General features: G+C 34.4%; 2 protein-coding genes and 1 pseudogene across 3 annotated transcripts in view; 2 read left to right on the forward strand and 1 right to left on the reverse strand.

Annotated features, from left to right (window-relative positions):
• Positions 1-18,091, reverse strand: part of LOC148942009 (uncharacterized) — a 90,000-nt gene that overhangs the window by 21,149 nt on the left and 50,760 nt on the right. For both annotated transcript variants that reach the window (XM_089103739.1, XM_089103740.1), the window contains exon 6: positions 7,174-7,461. In XM_089103739.1, coding sequence (XP_088959865.1) covers positions 7,174-7,461 — 288 coding nt within the window. The remainder of the gene's footprint in view (positions 1-7,173; positions 7,462-18,091) is intronic.
• The window catches only part of LOC148942010 (uncharacterized), a 115,391-nt gene that overhangs the window by 10,964 nt on the left and 86,336 nt on the right, over positions 1-18,091 (forward strand). The window contains exon 2 of the mRNA XM_089103204.1: positions 3,147-3,194. Within this exon, the coding sequence (XP_088959330.1) occupies positions 3,147-3,194 (48 nt within the window). The remainder of the gene's footprint in view (positions 1-3,146; positions 3,195-18,091) is intronic.
• LOC148942011 (general transcription factor IIE subunit 1-like) lies at positions 13,865-15,143 on the forward strand (annotated as a pseudogene).

Here is an 18,091-nt window from a genome sequence, read left to right on the forward strand (position 1 = left end):
TTGTCTCAGTATTAGCGGATAAAAAAGCTTTGGAAATTAAAACCATAGAAATTCTTTGGACAGAAACTAACTTTTTCACAATTTTCTTTTCATTCAGCGCTGACAGCCATACGGGTATTGCATATAAAATGGTGGATTCAATAGCAGCTTTATATAACTTTCTTAGGGCAAATGGCTTAAGACCCCAAGTGGTTCTGGCGGCACATAACAATTTTGTTGAATATTGTCTGGTGACTTTTTTACATTCAACATGATCATTCCAAGGTAATTTTCTATCCAGAATTAAGCTCAAGTATCTTACTCTATCACTTATTGGTATTCTATGGCTTAAAACCGAAGATAAATCTGTGGAATTTCTCTTTTCTTCATAAAGATGATAGCTTCACATTTATTAACATCGAAATTTAATTTATTTTCATCTGCCAATTTTTCTAATAGTGTAGATACCTTTTTTCTGTATGATCTAGAAAATTGGCATCTTTAGAAGATATTGTTATATAGATATCATCAGCATACGCTTGTATTGTACAGCCTGTTGGTAACTCTGAACGAAGCAAATCGTCCACATTAATAGACCATAAAAACGGAGAGAGTATGCTTGCTTATGGGCACAGTTTTTGAAGGATACGAGTTATATTATCAGATTTATCACCATAAATAACTGATCGATCTGATAGATAACTTTAAGTCAACATAAATAGAGGAGTGGGCAACCTAAATCTAATAACTTCGTTAAAATCCCGGGGGGGGGGGGCATGCATTGTCGAAGGCACCTTTGATATCAAAGAGAAGGCAAAGTGTAAATTTCTTCAACTTATTATTTTCTTCCACTGTTGTGACGAGCTTATTCAGAGTATCTACTGTTGATTTACCTTTAACAAATCCAAACTGGTTTTTAGAAATCCAGTCCTTATTAACACTTAAATCATTCAAAATATATGATAGAATTCTTTCGAATATTTTGCCAAAAACTGGTATCAAGCTGATGCCAGCTTGATACCAGAAGAAAAGGTAAACCGTCATTAATTCTCCCTCGTTTAGGAATTACTATAATTTTAGCATTTTTCCAATCCCTTGGAAAATACTTTATATTCAAACATGCATTATATATTTTAAGTAAAGTGGAAGTCAAGACGTGAATTTTTTTTTTTAATAACTATATTGACAATACCATCTAAGCCAGGAGCTTTCAACGGTTTTAGAGAATTAATAGCATCTTGTAATGAATCAGTTGTTATTGGTGACAGTTTATCTTGGTTATTATCAAATACATATTCAACTTGACTTCGAATCTGGCGGTGATAAGAAGTTTCCGTTGAGTGGCCATCGAGGGGAAACCATTTATCAAAGAATACCTCCCCAGCTTCCTGGTACGATTCTGCGAACACGCCATTAGGGCCGTTATTTTACTCATCTTTGTGCTAAGATCTTACAGGTTTTGACAAAGAACGCTTAAAAGTGAAATCTTAGAACGAAGATCGTACGTCTTATGGCGTTATTTTTAAAACTTCTTCCATCACTCTGGTCTGATCAGCGGTCTAAGAACAATAATGAGTATAACATCAAAGCTCTCTCGTCATTGTTCTATATAGCAGAAAGATGGCGGCTTTCACGATTTTTGCTAACGTCAGTGAGCTGTAAGATCTTAGAACAAAGATGAGTTAAAAGAACGGAAATCTTTGCAGAAAGATGTGAGATCTTAGATGTAAGATCTTAGTGCAAAAGAACGGGTCTATTATCTTTTACAATATGAATCGGAGATACTATAGAGGGGCGGTTAGTGCATATTTTGTGTAGTGTACTCCAGGGATCCAAGCTACCTTTATTTGTACAAAATTTCTTCCAATCATCAAGTTTTGAATTTTTAATTTCATTTGAATACAGTCTTTTTCATTTTCATAGAAAGATAATTTTCATCAGTTGAGTGAATTTAAATTTTTTTAAATACTTTTCTATAATTACGCCTTAGTTCAGTCAATTCTGGGGTCCCCCATCTTGCATACTTGTTGAGAGTGATGTTTTTTTTTCTCAGGTGTTGCAATATTAATTCCGATTTGTATGATATTTTTAAGGCTTTCAACAAAACTGTCAATCTCTTGTTCATTTTCCGAAAGCATGGCAAATATGTTGTCGATGTTATTTAAAATTATGTTTTCTAAATACGTTCCAATTTGTTTTCTTGTAATTGAAACGTGGATCATTCAAACTAATTATGGACGAGTCATGACTGCACTTTCAGATGCAACAGAGTTTGTGTGTGTTAATCTGGACAAGGGCTTGTGTGTTTTTGGTCTATTTCTTGACTTTTCAAAGGCATTTGATATGGTCGACCACTCTGTTCTTTTGTCTAAACTATCTTTATTTGGAGTACATAGAATCCCACTAGAATGGTTAAGGTCATCCCTTTCAAGGAGATCTCAGTATGTTTCAGTTAATGGTACTTCTTCCTCTACTTTGCCTATATACAAAAGTGTCCCACAGAGCTCTGTCCTTGGACCAATTTTGCTTTTTATTTACATTAAAGATCTTGTCCATGCTCATTATCCCTATGTTCGCCCTGTTCTTTTTGTTGATGACTGTAACTTTTTCATTGCTGCAGTGGACCTGTCATCTGCCACTTCCGTAGCTCAAGGTCTTTTTGATAACGTGAAGGATTGCTGATGGTCAAGTGTTAGGGCTCTCAACAGCCGGAAGAGTGCCATTGTACATTTCCGGACCCTTTATCGTTTGAGAGACGTACAGGAGTGAATCATCCTGACTTATGGGAACTATATTATACCACAAGCTACTATGGCAAAATTTCTTGGTGACTATATTGACTGTTTTCTTTCTTTTAAACCACATTTAACTCACACCCCTTCCCTTATCCTCCACCAGTCTTCAATGTTGCACCAGTTTAACTCATTTCTTCCCACAGATGTTATGCTTTCTCTTTATTATTCTTTTATTTTTCCTCACCTCTCTTATTGCTGATCTGCCTGGGATAGTACTAACAAATCTCTTCTCTGCTTACTTCAAAGAACCCAAAATAGGGTTCTTTTCTTCTCTAATCCTTCCTCTGACCTTTGTAATGATACTGGAATAGCTCTGCTGGATCGTATTGTGGGTAAAAGTAATCTTTTTCTTAGCGCATTCTGCTTTTCTAGGTACATTTCCACCGCCTCTGCAGCAGTTTTTTTCACGGACATGCTCAGGTAGATAATCTTCTTCTTTACCTAGTTCGTCTCGTACATTTATTTTACCTAAACAATCATCAACAGGAGCTCAGAGGTCTCCTGTTTATGAGTCAATTCTATTGTGGAACTCCATACCTCCTGATGTCCCTCTATTTTTTTCTGCAAAGGCAGTTTCTCGTCGGGTCTTTCCAGTTTAGTAATTTTTCTCTCTCTTTTTTTCAATTCTATCCTAATTTATATGTCTCTCTTCTCTTCTTTTAAAATCATTTTCAGTTATATATTAAATATCCTTATAAATCTCCTATCTGTTAAATATCTTATCTGTTAAATGTCCTTGTCTTTTCTAGCGTTTTTTCATTGTATGTGTTTTATAAAAGTGTTTTATTTTATTTTTATTTTCCTTTTTCTTGTGGTCCATTACAAGCAAAGCTTATTGGTTCGCTTTACGTTTGTAGCAGAACCTTTCTTTTAATTTAGTTTCTATCTCTTTTTCAGTTTATATATTGTGCTTTAACATCTATATATTAACTAATATCTCTAATGAAGAAGATTATAAATCCGAACTTTAGTAGATAATGTAAACCATCTTGCGACATATTGCGTTGTTTTACGAAGCTCAGATTACAATCATACCCTCACACGTAACTACTGACCTCAAAAACCCGTTAAGACTAAATTTGGGCGAAAATAGCTGCATTAAGTTTCAAATAGCTCTTTCTAAACCCTTCTTTTTAAAACTTAATTAAATCTAAAGGCAAATTTCTCGAATCCGATCAATTCTAAAAGCATAGTTAGGAGCTATGCTATGCCAAATAAAGATGATTGAAAGGAACTTAGTGATAGTAGTACTGCAGAGGATTAGTCAATGTTATACAAGAAAAGAAGTAACGCTTTCTAATTATCAATAATTGCTTTTATAATAATACAGGTTCTATCTGGATACGATAAACTACTTTATTAAAATGTCAGTCAACAGAAGTCCTGTCCACTGGGATAGACTTTTTAACTTTTATCGCCAAAATATCAAACAGTCCGTGGTAATGAACTGTAAGTAAGGAGCGACCCGGCTCAGTAGTAACTGAAACTCTAAAAAACGGAATTTTGATACCAATAGATACATCAACAGAATCAAAATTTTATGATGATTTCAAGTATATATGTATTTTAATGATTGTATTTTAAGTATTATTTTGATGTATTTTAAGCGGTTAATGGGGGTTAGTGATAAGTTTAATCATGTAGTATTAAAAGGTGATTTAGGTTTGTTATCATTAAGGGTGGGAAGGTTAGTGCGGATAGTAAATTATTGGGAAAGGATTATAAATCTGCCTAGTAGGAGGCTAGTAAAGAATGCATATGAGGAGATGCTAGTAGATGGCACGAAAAGTTCTTGGCCAAATCGGGTTAATGAGACTATTGATAGATGTGGTTTTAGTGAGTATTGGAATGAGGGGAAGGGGCTAGGTGTGGAAGTGGGGCTAGTTGCAAAAAAAGTAAAGGATAGACTAATAGAGCAGGAAATTCAATGGTGGCAGAATCAGAAATCATCCTCGGCGTCCCTGGGGCTGTATGAGCTGGTATAGGAGGTTTGGGGGGAGGAAGTTTACTTTAAAGCGGGGATGAGTAGTGAGGATTTAAGATGGGTAATTTCAGTTCGTGGTAATTTTTTGGGTATTGGAGAAAGGAGGAATTATATTGGGAATTATAGGATTAAAAATGGTCCTTACCAGTGTCCTATGGGTGGAGAGGAGGAAGATCTTATTCATTTTATGGGTACATGCCAGGAGTTAAGAAATTTGAGGAGGGAAGTGTTTTCAACAGATTTTGGAGGGGTGGATTGGTTTGAAAAAATTTTGAAAAGTAGAAATTTTGATGATTTTAGAAGGTTGGGTAAATTTGTAAGAGTGGGTATGGCACATAGAGAAACTTTTTTGATGAATTGTGTGTAATTTAATGTTTGTTTTTTTTTTTTTTTTTTTTTTTTTTTTTTGTTATTTTGCCATGGCCCGAAAAGGCTTTTGTTGCAATAAATATCTATCTATCTATCTATCTATCTATAAGTTTCATCAAGTTTAGTCCTACCCATCAAAAGTTACGTGAGAAAAATTTGCCTACTTTTCGAAAAAAGGCGGAAACACCCCCTAACAGTCATAAAAGCTTAATGAAAATAACACCATCAGATTCAGCGTATTAGAGAACCCAAATGTAAAGGTTTCAAGCTCCTGACTGCAAAAATGTGGAATTTTGTATTTTTTTACCAGAAGATTTTGTATTTTTTCAAGGATGTGTGTTTATCTATTTATTTTTTTCCACCCAGGGGTGATCGTATCGACCCAGTGGTCCAAGAATATCGCGGGAGGGCTCATTCAAACGGAAATTAAAAGTTCTGGTGCCCTTTTTAAATGACCAAAAAATTGGAGGGCAACTAGGCCCCCTCCCACAGTCATTTTTTCCCAAAGTCACCCGATCAAAATTTTGAGATAGCCATTTTGTTCAGCATGGTCGAAAAATACAATAACTATGTCTTTGAGGATGACTTAATCCCAGTCCCCACACTCCCTAGAGGTTGGGCTGCAAGTTATGAACTTTGCCTCATGTTTACATATAGTATTGGTTATTGGGAAGCATACAGACATTTTCAGGGGATATTTTTTCTGGTAGTGGGGGGGGGGGTCGGGGGTTACTTGGGAGGATCTTTACATTGAGGAATTTTTCATGGGGGAAGGGACATTGTTATGAAGGGGGCACCGGATTTCCCAGCATTATTTAAAAAACGATCAGAAATTCAATAAAAAGACAAGTTTTTCAACTGAAAGTAAGGAGCACTTCAAAACTTAAAACGAACAGAAATTATTAATTATATGATTGGGTTTGCCCCCTAGTCAATACCTCGCTCTTTACGCTAAAGTTTTTTTTAGTACTTTCATAAGAGCTATTTATTCTAATTAGCGGCCTTTGTGATTAAGGGTCATTCTTAAAGTATCGGAACAAAATTGGAACTTTAGAGTAAAGAGCGAGGTTCGGACTAGGGGGCGAACCCCCTAATGTACGTATTAAAAATATATGAATATAGAAGTTCGTTACGTAAGTTAATTCGTAAGTTACGTATATTTATTACTAATAAAACGTTCGTAAATAAAATTAAACAGCTTTCGAGAAAGCCATTTAACCAAAAAATAAAAAGTAAAATCAATATGCAAATTTCGTTTTAACTGTTCATTTACGGTGAGCCACAATCAAAAATTGTATTAATTCAAAAAAGTTCAGAAATTAAATAAAACAATAAGTTTTTTTTAACTGAAAGTAAGAAGCGACATTAAAACTTAAAACGAACAGAAATAATTCCGCATACGAAAGGGGCTGTCCCGTCCTTAACGCCTCGCTCTTTACACTAAAGTTTGACTCTGTCTCACAACTTTATTTTTTAAAACAATAAAAAACTTTAGCGTAAAGAGCGAGGCATTGAGGAAGGGACAGCCCTATTCATATACGGAATAATTTCTGTTCGTTTTAAGTTTTAATGTCGCTCCTTACTTTCAGTTAATAAAAAATGTTTTTTTTATTTATTGCAAGTAAGTAGCACAATCGAACTAATAACTCAGAGTAACATGTAATCATAAACCATATTTGTAATTCATTCACAATTGACTTCCTTAAATGCGATTTCTTGATTAACTAAGAAAAATACGCATGATTATAGGGAATTATCGTAAATCAAGTTTTAATTCTTAGATGTCGTTTTCTTCCTTGCGCTGCTTCAGCGATTTCAAAGTACTTTGCAAGAATAAAAATTGACTTCAATGCATTTTTTATACTTAAGACGGAAAAGGATGCGTCGCACTTGTGTTTTAGAAAAGCCACAGTCAACTTACAAAATATGCAAATTAACAACGAAGTAAAATATATTTTACTATATTAAAATATTCATTTATTTGATTTTTGGTTTCTCATTTCTTGTTTACACTAAACACGATATCAAATAGGTCTTTAAAACTACCTGGAAAGTATGTATTTTCTTTCTGAAAGTTTGAAAAAACTTTCGGCTTTTGAGAGCAACTTCTTTCAATGACATGCATTCGCGGTACTCCGTATCTGACGGCACCATAGTTATATCCACCAGCATTTCCGTCGGACGCCCAACAATTTAAAACGTTGGTGTCAAACTCGAAGCTCTCATCATGTACAGTGAAAAGTAGGGTCAAAGGGTCTCCAAGGTAGACTGGACCTTGCAACGGCACACCTCTGGGTCCTTGACCTTTCTGAACTTCCATATACAGCTCTGGACCTTTAATCAAATATAGATGAGAAAGTAATTATATTTATGAGCATATCAATTTTATTCTAATATTCATTTAATAGTCAGTTTTCTTGCTTTTAGGACTTTTTTACTCTATTTCTTCTACTATTTGTTTCATTTTTGAGGCTCTTTCTCTGTGTTCAGCTTTGCATGTGTGATTTCTAAATAAATAAAAAATAAACACACTGAAAACGGTAAACTTCTAGATGATAATATTCTAAGATTAGATTTGATCAATGCATTCGGAACCAAGGAGTATAGGTGTCTTCTAAGAGTCGGAACTGGCGCTTGTGTCTAAAAATTACTAGCACCATCTAGCGCTTGGTATTTCTTGGCAATTTTTCAATGTAATAAAAAGCAAAAGCAGCGTAATTGGCGTAACTGACAAATTTAGAGTACCAATAAGTGTATGATCTCCTTTACTGAGAATACGCAATCAAGAAGCTTTAAAAATGTCAAGACATGCCAAATTGTGTTAGTATTTCTTTTTTGTTGACACAAGTGGTAGGTTCCACTTCTATAACTTACTCGTACTCGGAGTTCTGAACTAGAAGAATTAAAACTCGGCCTGGTAATGTAAAGACATCGACAGCAATAAGTGATAAGTTCTTCCCATTCTTGCAGTGCAGGGTAGGTTAAAAGTCCTCGATAGATTATAAGTGCTTACAAATCTGTATTGAAAAACGTACCTTCTTATGACACTGGAAAATCCTAAATATGGTATTTTGATTTACAATATTAAAGATTGTGTTGAATTGAGTCCAATTTGAGGTCATTCAAAAGAGAAATCAATTTTATTCGGATTGACAGAAGATATTGTCAATTAATGCAGCAACTTTTATACACATAAAATGCATTGAAGATAATATGATTATGAATTAGATGATAATAGATATATAATTAGATGATAATTATGAATTATAATTATGCTATATGAATTATATGATAATTATGAATAGATATATAAGATGATAATTATGAATTAGATGATAATAGAAGATAATATGATAATAGATAAATGAATTAGATGAAGATAATAATTATTTGATTTTTTCATTTCTTGCACAAATCTATATTTGGCGATGTTCCTCTCCATGTTATTATTATTGCTATAACTATTATTGTGATAATAATTTTATTATTATTATTACTACTACTTTTATTATTACTATTATAAATGTTACCATTATTGTTATTATGATTATTATTATATTTCCCTCATAAGCACAAAAAATTGAGGAAATATATATATATATATATATATATATATATATATATATATATATATATATATATATATATATATATATATATATATATATATATATATATATATATATATATATATATATATTATTCAGGGGTGATAGTATTGACCCAGTGGTCCCAGAATATAGGGAGAGGGCTGATTCGAACGGAAATCAAAAGTTTAAGTGCCTATTTTAGGGACCAAAAATTGAGACCAACTAGGCCCCCTCCCACGCCCTTTTTTCCTCAAAATCGTCGGATCAAAATTTTTAGATAGTCCATTTTGCTCAGCATAGTTGAAAGGCCGAATAACTATGTTTTTGGAAATATCATGACTCCTTACATCCCCTGGGGAAAGGTGTTTGAGTTAAAAAATTTGCCTATTATTTACGCGTAGTATTTGTTATTGGGAAGCAAGCATACATTTTTCGGGTAGGGGGAGGGGGTGAAATTTCGGCTAGTGGGATTTTCCATGGGGATAATTTTCAGTGGGGATGGAAGTTTCCAGGGGGTGAATTTTTTAGGGGATAATTTTTAGTGGGGATGGAACTTTCCAGGGGGTGAATTTTTTAGGGTAAATTATACACTGGGGGAGTTTGCCAGAATTCCTGTACAGAACTCGTCTTATGTCTTTCTCTTTGCCGACTCAATTTTATGCGGGGAGATGTTAAGGGTAATTGTCCGGGATAAATTTTCACCAGGATTAAATTATCTAGAGAATAAATCCATGACAAGTAGGGATTGATCAGTGGAGGTGTAGCCAGATATCCTGGTATTATTTAAAAAACAATCAGAAATTAAAAAACAAATTTTTTCAACTGAAAGTGAGGAGCACCATTAACGCTTAAAAAATGAACAGATATTATTATGTATATGAGGGGAGTTGCTCTTCCGTAACACCTCGCTCTTTACGCTAAAGTTTGAATTCTGTCCCAATTGCTTAAGAACGACTCCTGAAACACGGTGCTCGTTTAATTAGAACAATAAGAAGTTTTGTATAAAAGTTATAAGAAAATTTAGCATTAAAAGCAAGGAATGACTTCTGTGCGTTTTAAGTGTTAATGTACTCCTTACTTTCAGTTAAAAAAAACTAGTTTTTTTTATTTAATTAACAACATAGATCCTACATTATGCTACCAAGCATATCTACAAGAAGATTGGAATAAATAAAGTTTGGCTATGTTAGATTAAAACTTAGATCTTTGTATTTGCTTGTCTTCATTCTTCTGTCTTTATAGTGAAGTAATTCCGTGTTTTAGTTTCTTTTTTGGTGATTTTCATCAATAATCTAGTGATTTTTGTGCTAATTTAGCGATATTTTTGTTTAGGCAATATAACAAATCACTAGAAATAGTGATAAATCAAAAGGGGTGGGAACCCTGGTATGAACTCCAGTAATACCGAGCAGAGATTAACCGCCCGCACTGCGTCACCACAGGACTTTTCTGTAATCTAACTTTAGATTTTTTATTTTCGATGTTCATGTCGTTATGAAAAAGTTAAAGTATTTACAAATTTCTCAAATCTCTTAAGGATATGAAATAGAAAACGGGTGTGCCTATTAGAATTACCAAATATGCTCCAGCATTTCTCCAAAAGAGTCTGAAAAGATCTCAAGCGGAATCGCTCAAACTGTTCAGCCCCATAAATCTGGAAAAATTTTTCGGGAACTTTATACAATTTAATGCTCGTACTTTAAAGGTCCTGGAATAAATATTTGCAAATTTGGTTTTCAAACAATGCATATATAGAAAGTTTATGTTTTGTCACTTCTGCTTAAATTTTAAAGAAATGTGTATTTGAGACTTCAATATCCACGCTGTAACACAAAAATAAGTTACACCTGGTTTTGGAAATTTATCGCAAGCATTGTAGATTTTCGAATGATGATTTTTGGGGTAAAGCATTGCATATATTAAATCCGTAACCTAACCTAGGAATCCCCCCCCCAACCCCCAAAAAACAACAGTTTCAATATCGTATACGCAATGAAAACCACGCTATGGATTGTATTACTCTGAAGCGGTGTCTTTAATTAACCCGTCAAAAAAGGGTTTTTCGTGACTGGTTGCCTTGTATAATGGGAAATTACCGTTAATTTAAAAATTCTTCTTAAGGCCTTGCCATTTTGAATCGAAAGATTAACAATTGACAAGACTCCCTCTGTCCCATGTAATTTACCTGACCGCATAAAGGTATAGATCGCAGCAGAGATTCTGGACAATAGTGCGAAAAGTCAATTAATGTTCTTGCTATCTAAGATTCTAGGCTATATCTAGAGGCCTATACTTGGAATTTGAAACCATTTCTAAGGTTGGTGAAACAGTGTTTATAATTGGTTTGGAAATTTAACAAAGCATTAATATGAAGTTAATACAAAAAAAAACGATAAAATAATTATGGAAAAATTTAATCTTTTTGTTTTTCACAAAAATAATATAAAACAAATAAATTAGAATTATTGCCGAATCTGTACCAATTTCATTATTTGTCTAATGTAGAATTAGGCCCGATTTTGATTGGTTAGTGGCATTTTCTGATTTCTCAATCGGTTTTTCACCTGTACCTAAAAATTGAGATATAGTTAATTATTAAAGAATTGATATTTATTTACATTCTTATTAGCTTTTAGTTCACATGCCTTGCATTGAAAAAGTGGCCAGACCCTCCGGACATTTAAAAGTTTTTTTAAAGATTCGAAGAGTCAATTTAGTCACCTTTGCCAGGTTGAATATTCCTTTCCCAATAAATATTCATTTTAGTCACCTGCCCAGGTTGGGATACATATTAAAGAAGGATATAGTAAAGAATGACGCCACTGTGCGTTTTAAACCTTGAATAACCTTATATGTAGGTCTAATCCTATACAGTATATACAACGAAAATTCCAACTATATAAAGATCGTAGAAACTTCGAAAACTGTTCATTCAACTGGAAACTAAAAGTGCTAATGCCTTTCTTAAAAGACATAAGTGATTAGATTAAATTTTTCACAAAAACTTTATTTTCCAGTATTTAAATGCTTTAGAAAATGTAAAAATACACGGGAATGCAAAACTCTAAGATAACCAATCATTTTTAAGCCTAAAACCACTATCAATGAGGTCTTGAGCTCACATCGTAAAAAAAAAATGGCCATTAAATATATTTGAACAAAAGGGTAATGTAACCGTACAATACCGTACAATATGAAGTGAATGCTGTTGTGAGTTTCGTGTTCATGAATCGTCATCTTGGTTACACCATCTGCCGTAGACTAGTAAAGAACAAATTGTAGCCCGTAGTAACAGGAGATTTAAAAATGTGTTTTCGAAAGAAAAAGCCAAATGAGGAAGAATTCCCTTTAAACCGGAATCATATCAATGATTCCGATTAACCTTTTAGTAAAAGTTCATTGGGAAAACGCATTTACAGGAATTTTGAAATTACAAAAATTTTGAAAAACCTCGCAGAAATGGTGTCATATCAAAACGAAAACATCACCATTGGAATCATCACAGCCAAGAACCCAATTTATGATAATCACCGTCCGCCATCTTGAGTAGCAAGTAAAATCACTTTCATGTGGGAAAAATTTATTAGCCTCCTTTTGATGACTTTTTTTTTCTTTTTTTTAAGTCGTCATCTTTTTGTTTTTATACATGTATATAATCTGTTACACAGCTTTGTTAAATTTGTTGCAGTTTTTTGACCAGTTAAGGAGGTTTAATTTCTTTCAAACTTTATCACTATATGTATTTCCTAAGACAGTGCAATAATGCAACATCAAAAGTCTCGTCTTTTTTATACCCCTTCTCAATTTTTGACAAAAAAACTTCATCTTCTTATACAAGATGATACGAAACATGAATGACGTTTTTTACGGCAGGTTAAAACCGTAAATGATGTCATACTAAAACTAAAAAAGAATAAAATATGTTGAATATCTCTTTTGTATTATCATGACAACATCATTTAAGAAAACGTATAAAACTAGTTCTAGCGAATGAATCGCCGAAGGGCATGCAACAAATTTTAAATTTAATGGCAACTTTGGTCAATACGGCTTTAAAGGCAATACAATAGTTTTCGCCCTTAGTATTTTTTAGGTCAACCAAAAATGACAAGCTATGCTACCCACTAGTCTAGGCTTCAAACCCCCTGAAAATACTCCCCCGAAAAACAGCCCCCGGAGAATACCACCTTAAAATACCACCCAGATAATACCCCCGAGACTCCCATGGAAAATCCCCCCTGCTGAAAATTCCCCGGGGGAAAAGTTGAAAACCACTTGTTAACGAGTCATTTGGGTTTGCGCTTCATATCTTATCTGCAATTGGTTCTAGCTAACTGAAGTGGCTACACAAAATAAATTTTGGCATAGATTTTTTTTTTTACATGGTCCTTCCATAATTTTAAACCATAACAATCTATCTTGGCTAGGTAGATTTTTGAAAATGTTGGTAGTATATTTTTGAAAAATCAAAATGTTAGTAGCCTAGATCGAGAGAATTGGTCCGATTCGGCATTGGATTTTCTATCTTTCTGGCACAAACCTACTGATCGCGGCATATCGACAATACTGCACACTTGATGTATACATTATTTCATTTTTATTAAATAAAAAAGGGTTATGTTAACAGCTAGTGTGGACACGGAGTAAGAAAGAAACCGAAGAGGAAGAGGTTACAGGGTGACCTAAGACCCGAAATTGGGAAAAATAGGGGAAATGAAACAAATCATAAAAGCATCATTTTTTTAAGAGAGGGGGTGGTAAAGTTCTAATAATCCCTTTCATTGTGTACATACTTTGTATGATATCTAATGTTCATTACTATGATTTTTGTTTTTACATTATTGTTATGCTGTAGAGCACCTTTCAAATGATTTAACTATACCTAGTTAAATAATCGAAATGACGTTATCATAGATGTTATCACAACCTATTAAAAAATTAACCACGACCCATAATAAATTTAGAAACATATTTTAAGAAAATTGCCTTTTGCAAAAAAATTTTGTATTTGCTGTTGATTTGGGAATTTTAACTATTGTTTCGATTAGTCATAAAAGTAAAAGCTTGTTGTGGAAACAAATTAAAAAGAATTTCAAAAATATTATGTGTAGATAGGGGGATTTCAAAGATTTACAAAACAAAGAAAAATGACAGATCAATTTGCCACAGGTGTTCCAAGTGATTTGAACCGACTGGTTTCTTTGGTCAGTAAAGGATTTTATGAAATAGATGATCAGCTAATATTAGATATGTTGATCAAACATCGTTGTATGAAGGAGACTGACCTAGCTGCACTTTTACGGTTTGACAAAAGGACGCTAAAGAGTCGGATAAACAAATTGAAAAGTGATAAGATACTGCAAATAAAAATGAGATCGGATAGAGGACCTGATGGAAAAGCAGTTGAAAGCAGTTATTGCTTTATTAACTACACGTCATTTGTAAATGTTGTCAAGTACAAACTAGATGGTATAAGGAGGAAAAAGGAAGCTAAAATTGATGCAGCAAGACGGACGATATACAAATGTGTTAGCTTTGCCTGTGGGCAGATTTTTGATGACTTACAGATGGATCGTCTTCTAAATCCAGATTCAACTGATAAAGAACGATTACTGATTTGTATATATTGTAATAGCACAGTTGAAGAAGACGAGTCTGCAATTAATAGACAGGAGGATATAATAGCTCTTAAGCAATTCAATGAGCAAACAAAGCCTATTTGGGACCTCCTTTTAAAGGTACATAATACTAAACTTGATCCTAAGATCTTAGAACCGGAGCCAATAGATATAACTGGTATTAATCGAGCATTGGATAAAACCAAAGGTATTCAGAGGAAACAGACTTTAGCAATTTGTACTGAGGCTGGAGCGAGACTAAGAATTGTTGAGGAACCTCGTCTTATTATTAGTATTGGTGATGAGCCTGAAGCTAAGACTGGCGAGCAAAAAAAGAAGGAGAAGCCAATTTGGCTGGCTCAATCGCCAATACGAACAAAAGAATCAATTGGTGTTGAGTCACTGTTTGCTCACACGCCAGAAAAGGTTTCAGCTGATTATTTGAATTCAACATTTGATATTATGTCCTTATTGCTGAAGCATGAAAATAAAGCTGATGGAATCACTGGACTTGATGCGTCTTTGTCTTCTGATTCCACTAAATCTTCGAAAACAATTTACGACAAATACAGTTTAGGTGCAGAGGATGAAGACAATAGGCTAAGTTTTGGATTTATTGCTAATTCACCGACATCTATTCTACTTAGCGAAGCAATTGACGGAGATGATATAGCAAATGGAGTTGGAGTTATGGAAACCAATAGTGAAAATGTTTACAGTTTTGATCAACAGGAAGCCATATCCAATCACAGAAATACATCAGGAAAAAATTGCATTGATGAGCGCGTCTGAAAAGGAAAATTACTGAAAACCCTTTGGTTTATCTATTTTTAATTTTGATGTTTATACTAGCTGTGCTGAAGCACTTTCCGCAGAAGCAAACACGCTTGTTGACGCACAATCAGCGGGTGAAATTTTAGTTCTTGTTGGTTACGATGATAGACGTCCATTTGATTTACTTATGCACTCTATATCATTCGGACACTCATGAATGTGTACTCATGGTCAGTTATATGAGTGGATCTTCCGCCAAATAAAAATACATATTCTGTTCCTCAGCGAGAGCACCTATCTTAAAAGGTGCCCGACAAGGTGTACTTTCCTTGGCTGATCAGTCCGGGAGACCAACGGCATATGCCTTTCTTTATTGATATTAATAAAAAAAACTTTTTCCACAAAATAAGTTTTTAAAAAGAAAAGTAAAGAACTCATTAAACCAAAAATGAGCAAAAATGAAATTAAATAATCTACCAAGCATTAAACTACCACAAATCAGCATCGATAAATAAATGAAACCCAAAACGAACAGAAATTACGATAAATAACCGAGTCAAACTCAAAACGAGCAGGAATGAACATTAGTAGGGCTCAAAATCCCTATGCCTTCCCAAGGCCAGAACATAATTTGCACTTTACTCAAAAAGACATTTTTTTTTACTTTTATCACTTTAATAAATCAAATAATATTAACATTTTGATTACTAAATATCAGTATACGTATATTAAACTGACAATTCACATTCATTTGTTGTCATCCTCAAAGACCGAACTTCCAGAACTTTCAACTACGTTGAATAAAACTGTTATCTCAAAATTTTGATTGGATGTGTGTGGGGAAATGGTGGGCCTGAGAAGGGGGTTACTTGCCTTCCAATTACTTCCAACTACTAAAAAGGGCACTAGTCCTTTCAATTTCCAATCGAATGATTCCTTTTTGAATTGTCTACGACAACGCTTTCTATAAAAAAAAACTTATAACTTACAACCCCTGCCCGGAGGGCTGAGGGGGGAGTGTTATTATCAAAAACATAATTTCCGGACTTTTTAACTACGTCGAACAAAAGAGCTATCTCAAAATTTTGATTGGCTGTGTTTGGGGAGATGTTGGATGTGAGAAGGGTGTTAGTTATCCTCCAATCACTTTCGACTATTAAACAGGGCACAAACCCTTCTAATTTCCAACCAATTGAGCCCTTTTTGAAGTTTCTACAACATCACTATCTATAAAAACCTTATTTGCCCCTGGGCATAACTTACAACCCTTGTCCCGAGGTTTCTGAGGGGGTTATCATCCTCAAAGATCTAATTTCTAAAACTTTTAAGTACGTTGAACAAAATGGCTATCTAAAAATGTTGATTGGATATGCTTGGGGAAAAGGTGGGCGTTAGAGGGGGGTTAGTTGCAATCAAATCACTTTCGACTATTAAAAATGGCACTAGCCCTTTGAATTTCCAATCGAATGAGTCCTTTTTCAAGTTTCTACGAAAAAGCTTTCAACAAAAACCTTATATAACCCCAGCGCACAACTTACAACCCTTACCCTGAGGACTGTAGGGGGAGTGTCATCCTCAAAGACATAATTCCCGGACCTTTCAGCTACTGTGAACAAAATGGCTATCTCAAAATTTTGATTGGATGTGTTTGGGGAAATGGTGGGCGTGAAAGGGGTTGCCTTTTAATCACTTTCGACTATTAAAAAGGGCACTAGCCATTTCAATTTCCAATCGAATGAGCCCATTTTGAAGTTTCTACGACAACGCTTTCTATCAAAACCTCATATGTCCCCAGGACATAAATTATAACCATTACCCTGAGGGCTGTGGTGGGGTTGTCATCCTCAAAGACCTAGTTTCCAGAACTTTCAACTACGTTGAAAAAAATGGCAATCTAAAAATTTTGATTAGATGTGTTTGTGGAAATGGTGGGCATGAGAGGGGGGTTAGTTGCCCTCTAATCACTTTCGACTATTAAAAAGGGCCCTAGCCTTTTGAATTTCCAATCGAATGAGCTCTTTTTGAAGTTTCTACGACAACGCTTTCTATAAAAATCTTATATGCCCCCAGGGTATAACTTACAGCTCTTGCCCTGAGGGTTGTGGGCGAGTGTCCTCCTCAAAAATATATTTTCTATCTGGAAATCAACTACGCTTTGGGTTTGTCATCCTCAGTGACCTAATTTCCAGAACTTTCAACTACGTTAAACAAAATGATCTCAAAATTTTGATTGGACGTGTTTGGGGAAATGGTGGGCGTTGAAGGGGTGTTAGTTTCCTTCCAATCACTTTCGACTATTAGAAAGAGCACAAGCTACTCCAATTTCCAATCGAATGAGCCCTTTTCGAAGTTTCTACGACAACTCCTTCGATACGAAGTGCCCTGGCCTAAAAAAAAGAAAATAGGCAGCGCGATTGCGCTGCCTATGATTGGAATCTATCTGTCTTTAGTGTGTTACGTTGACAACAACTAGGATGTTGGTAGTACGCTGCTTCAGATCAGTGAAATTTTGGCACCCTTGAAGATAAACCTAAACTTCAATTGAACTCAAGAAGTCTAAAATTCTGAAGAAAAGGCAAAAAAAGTTGTTGTAGAACCTGCACGACTCGCCTATGAGCTCCGAGCTGAACAAGAACATGTGCTAAACCAAGAAAAACAGCAAAAGACCATTGAAGCTTAAATGAAAAATTGCAAGTTCGCTCGGACGAAGAAGAAAATAATACATTGAAGGGTGAGTGAATCACTCTCATTTCTAGCTTAATAAATTGAAAAGCTCAACGTAATTTCACTATAAGTCTAAGCCTCTAACATAAAATATATACAAGCAGGAGTATAAGTACAGAGGGAACCCTCCCGTGGTTGTCTGAAGCGCCTACCTCGGTAAAAGCACATAAAACACTTTAAACAGTATAAATTACCAAAATTTAAGACTGTAAACACAGTTTTTCAGATCCAGAAATTTTTTTTGCCTCAGTCCCTGAG

This window comes from Artemia sp. Qi Xiang Cuo, chromosome 17 (assembly GCF_049724085.1).
Source record: "Artemia sp. Qi Xiang Cuo chromosome 17, ASM4972408v1, whole genome shotgun sequence".
Classification (NCBI taxonomy): Eukaryota; Metazoa; Arthropoda; class Branchiopoda; order Anostraca; family Artemiidae; genus Artemia; species Artemia sp. Qi Xiang Cuo.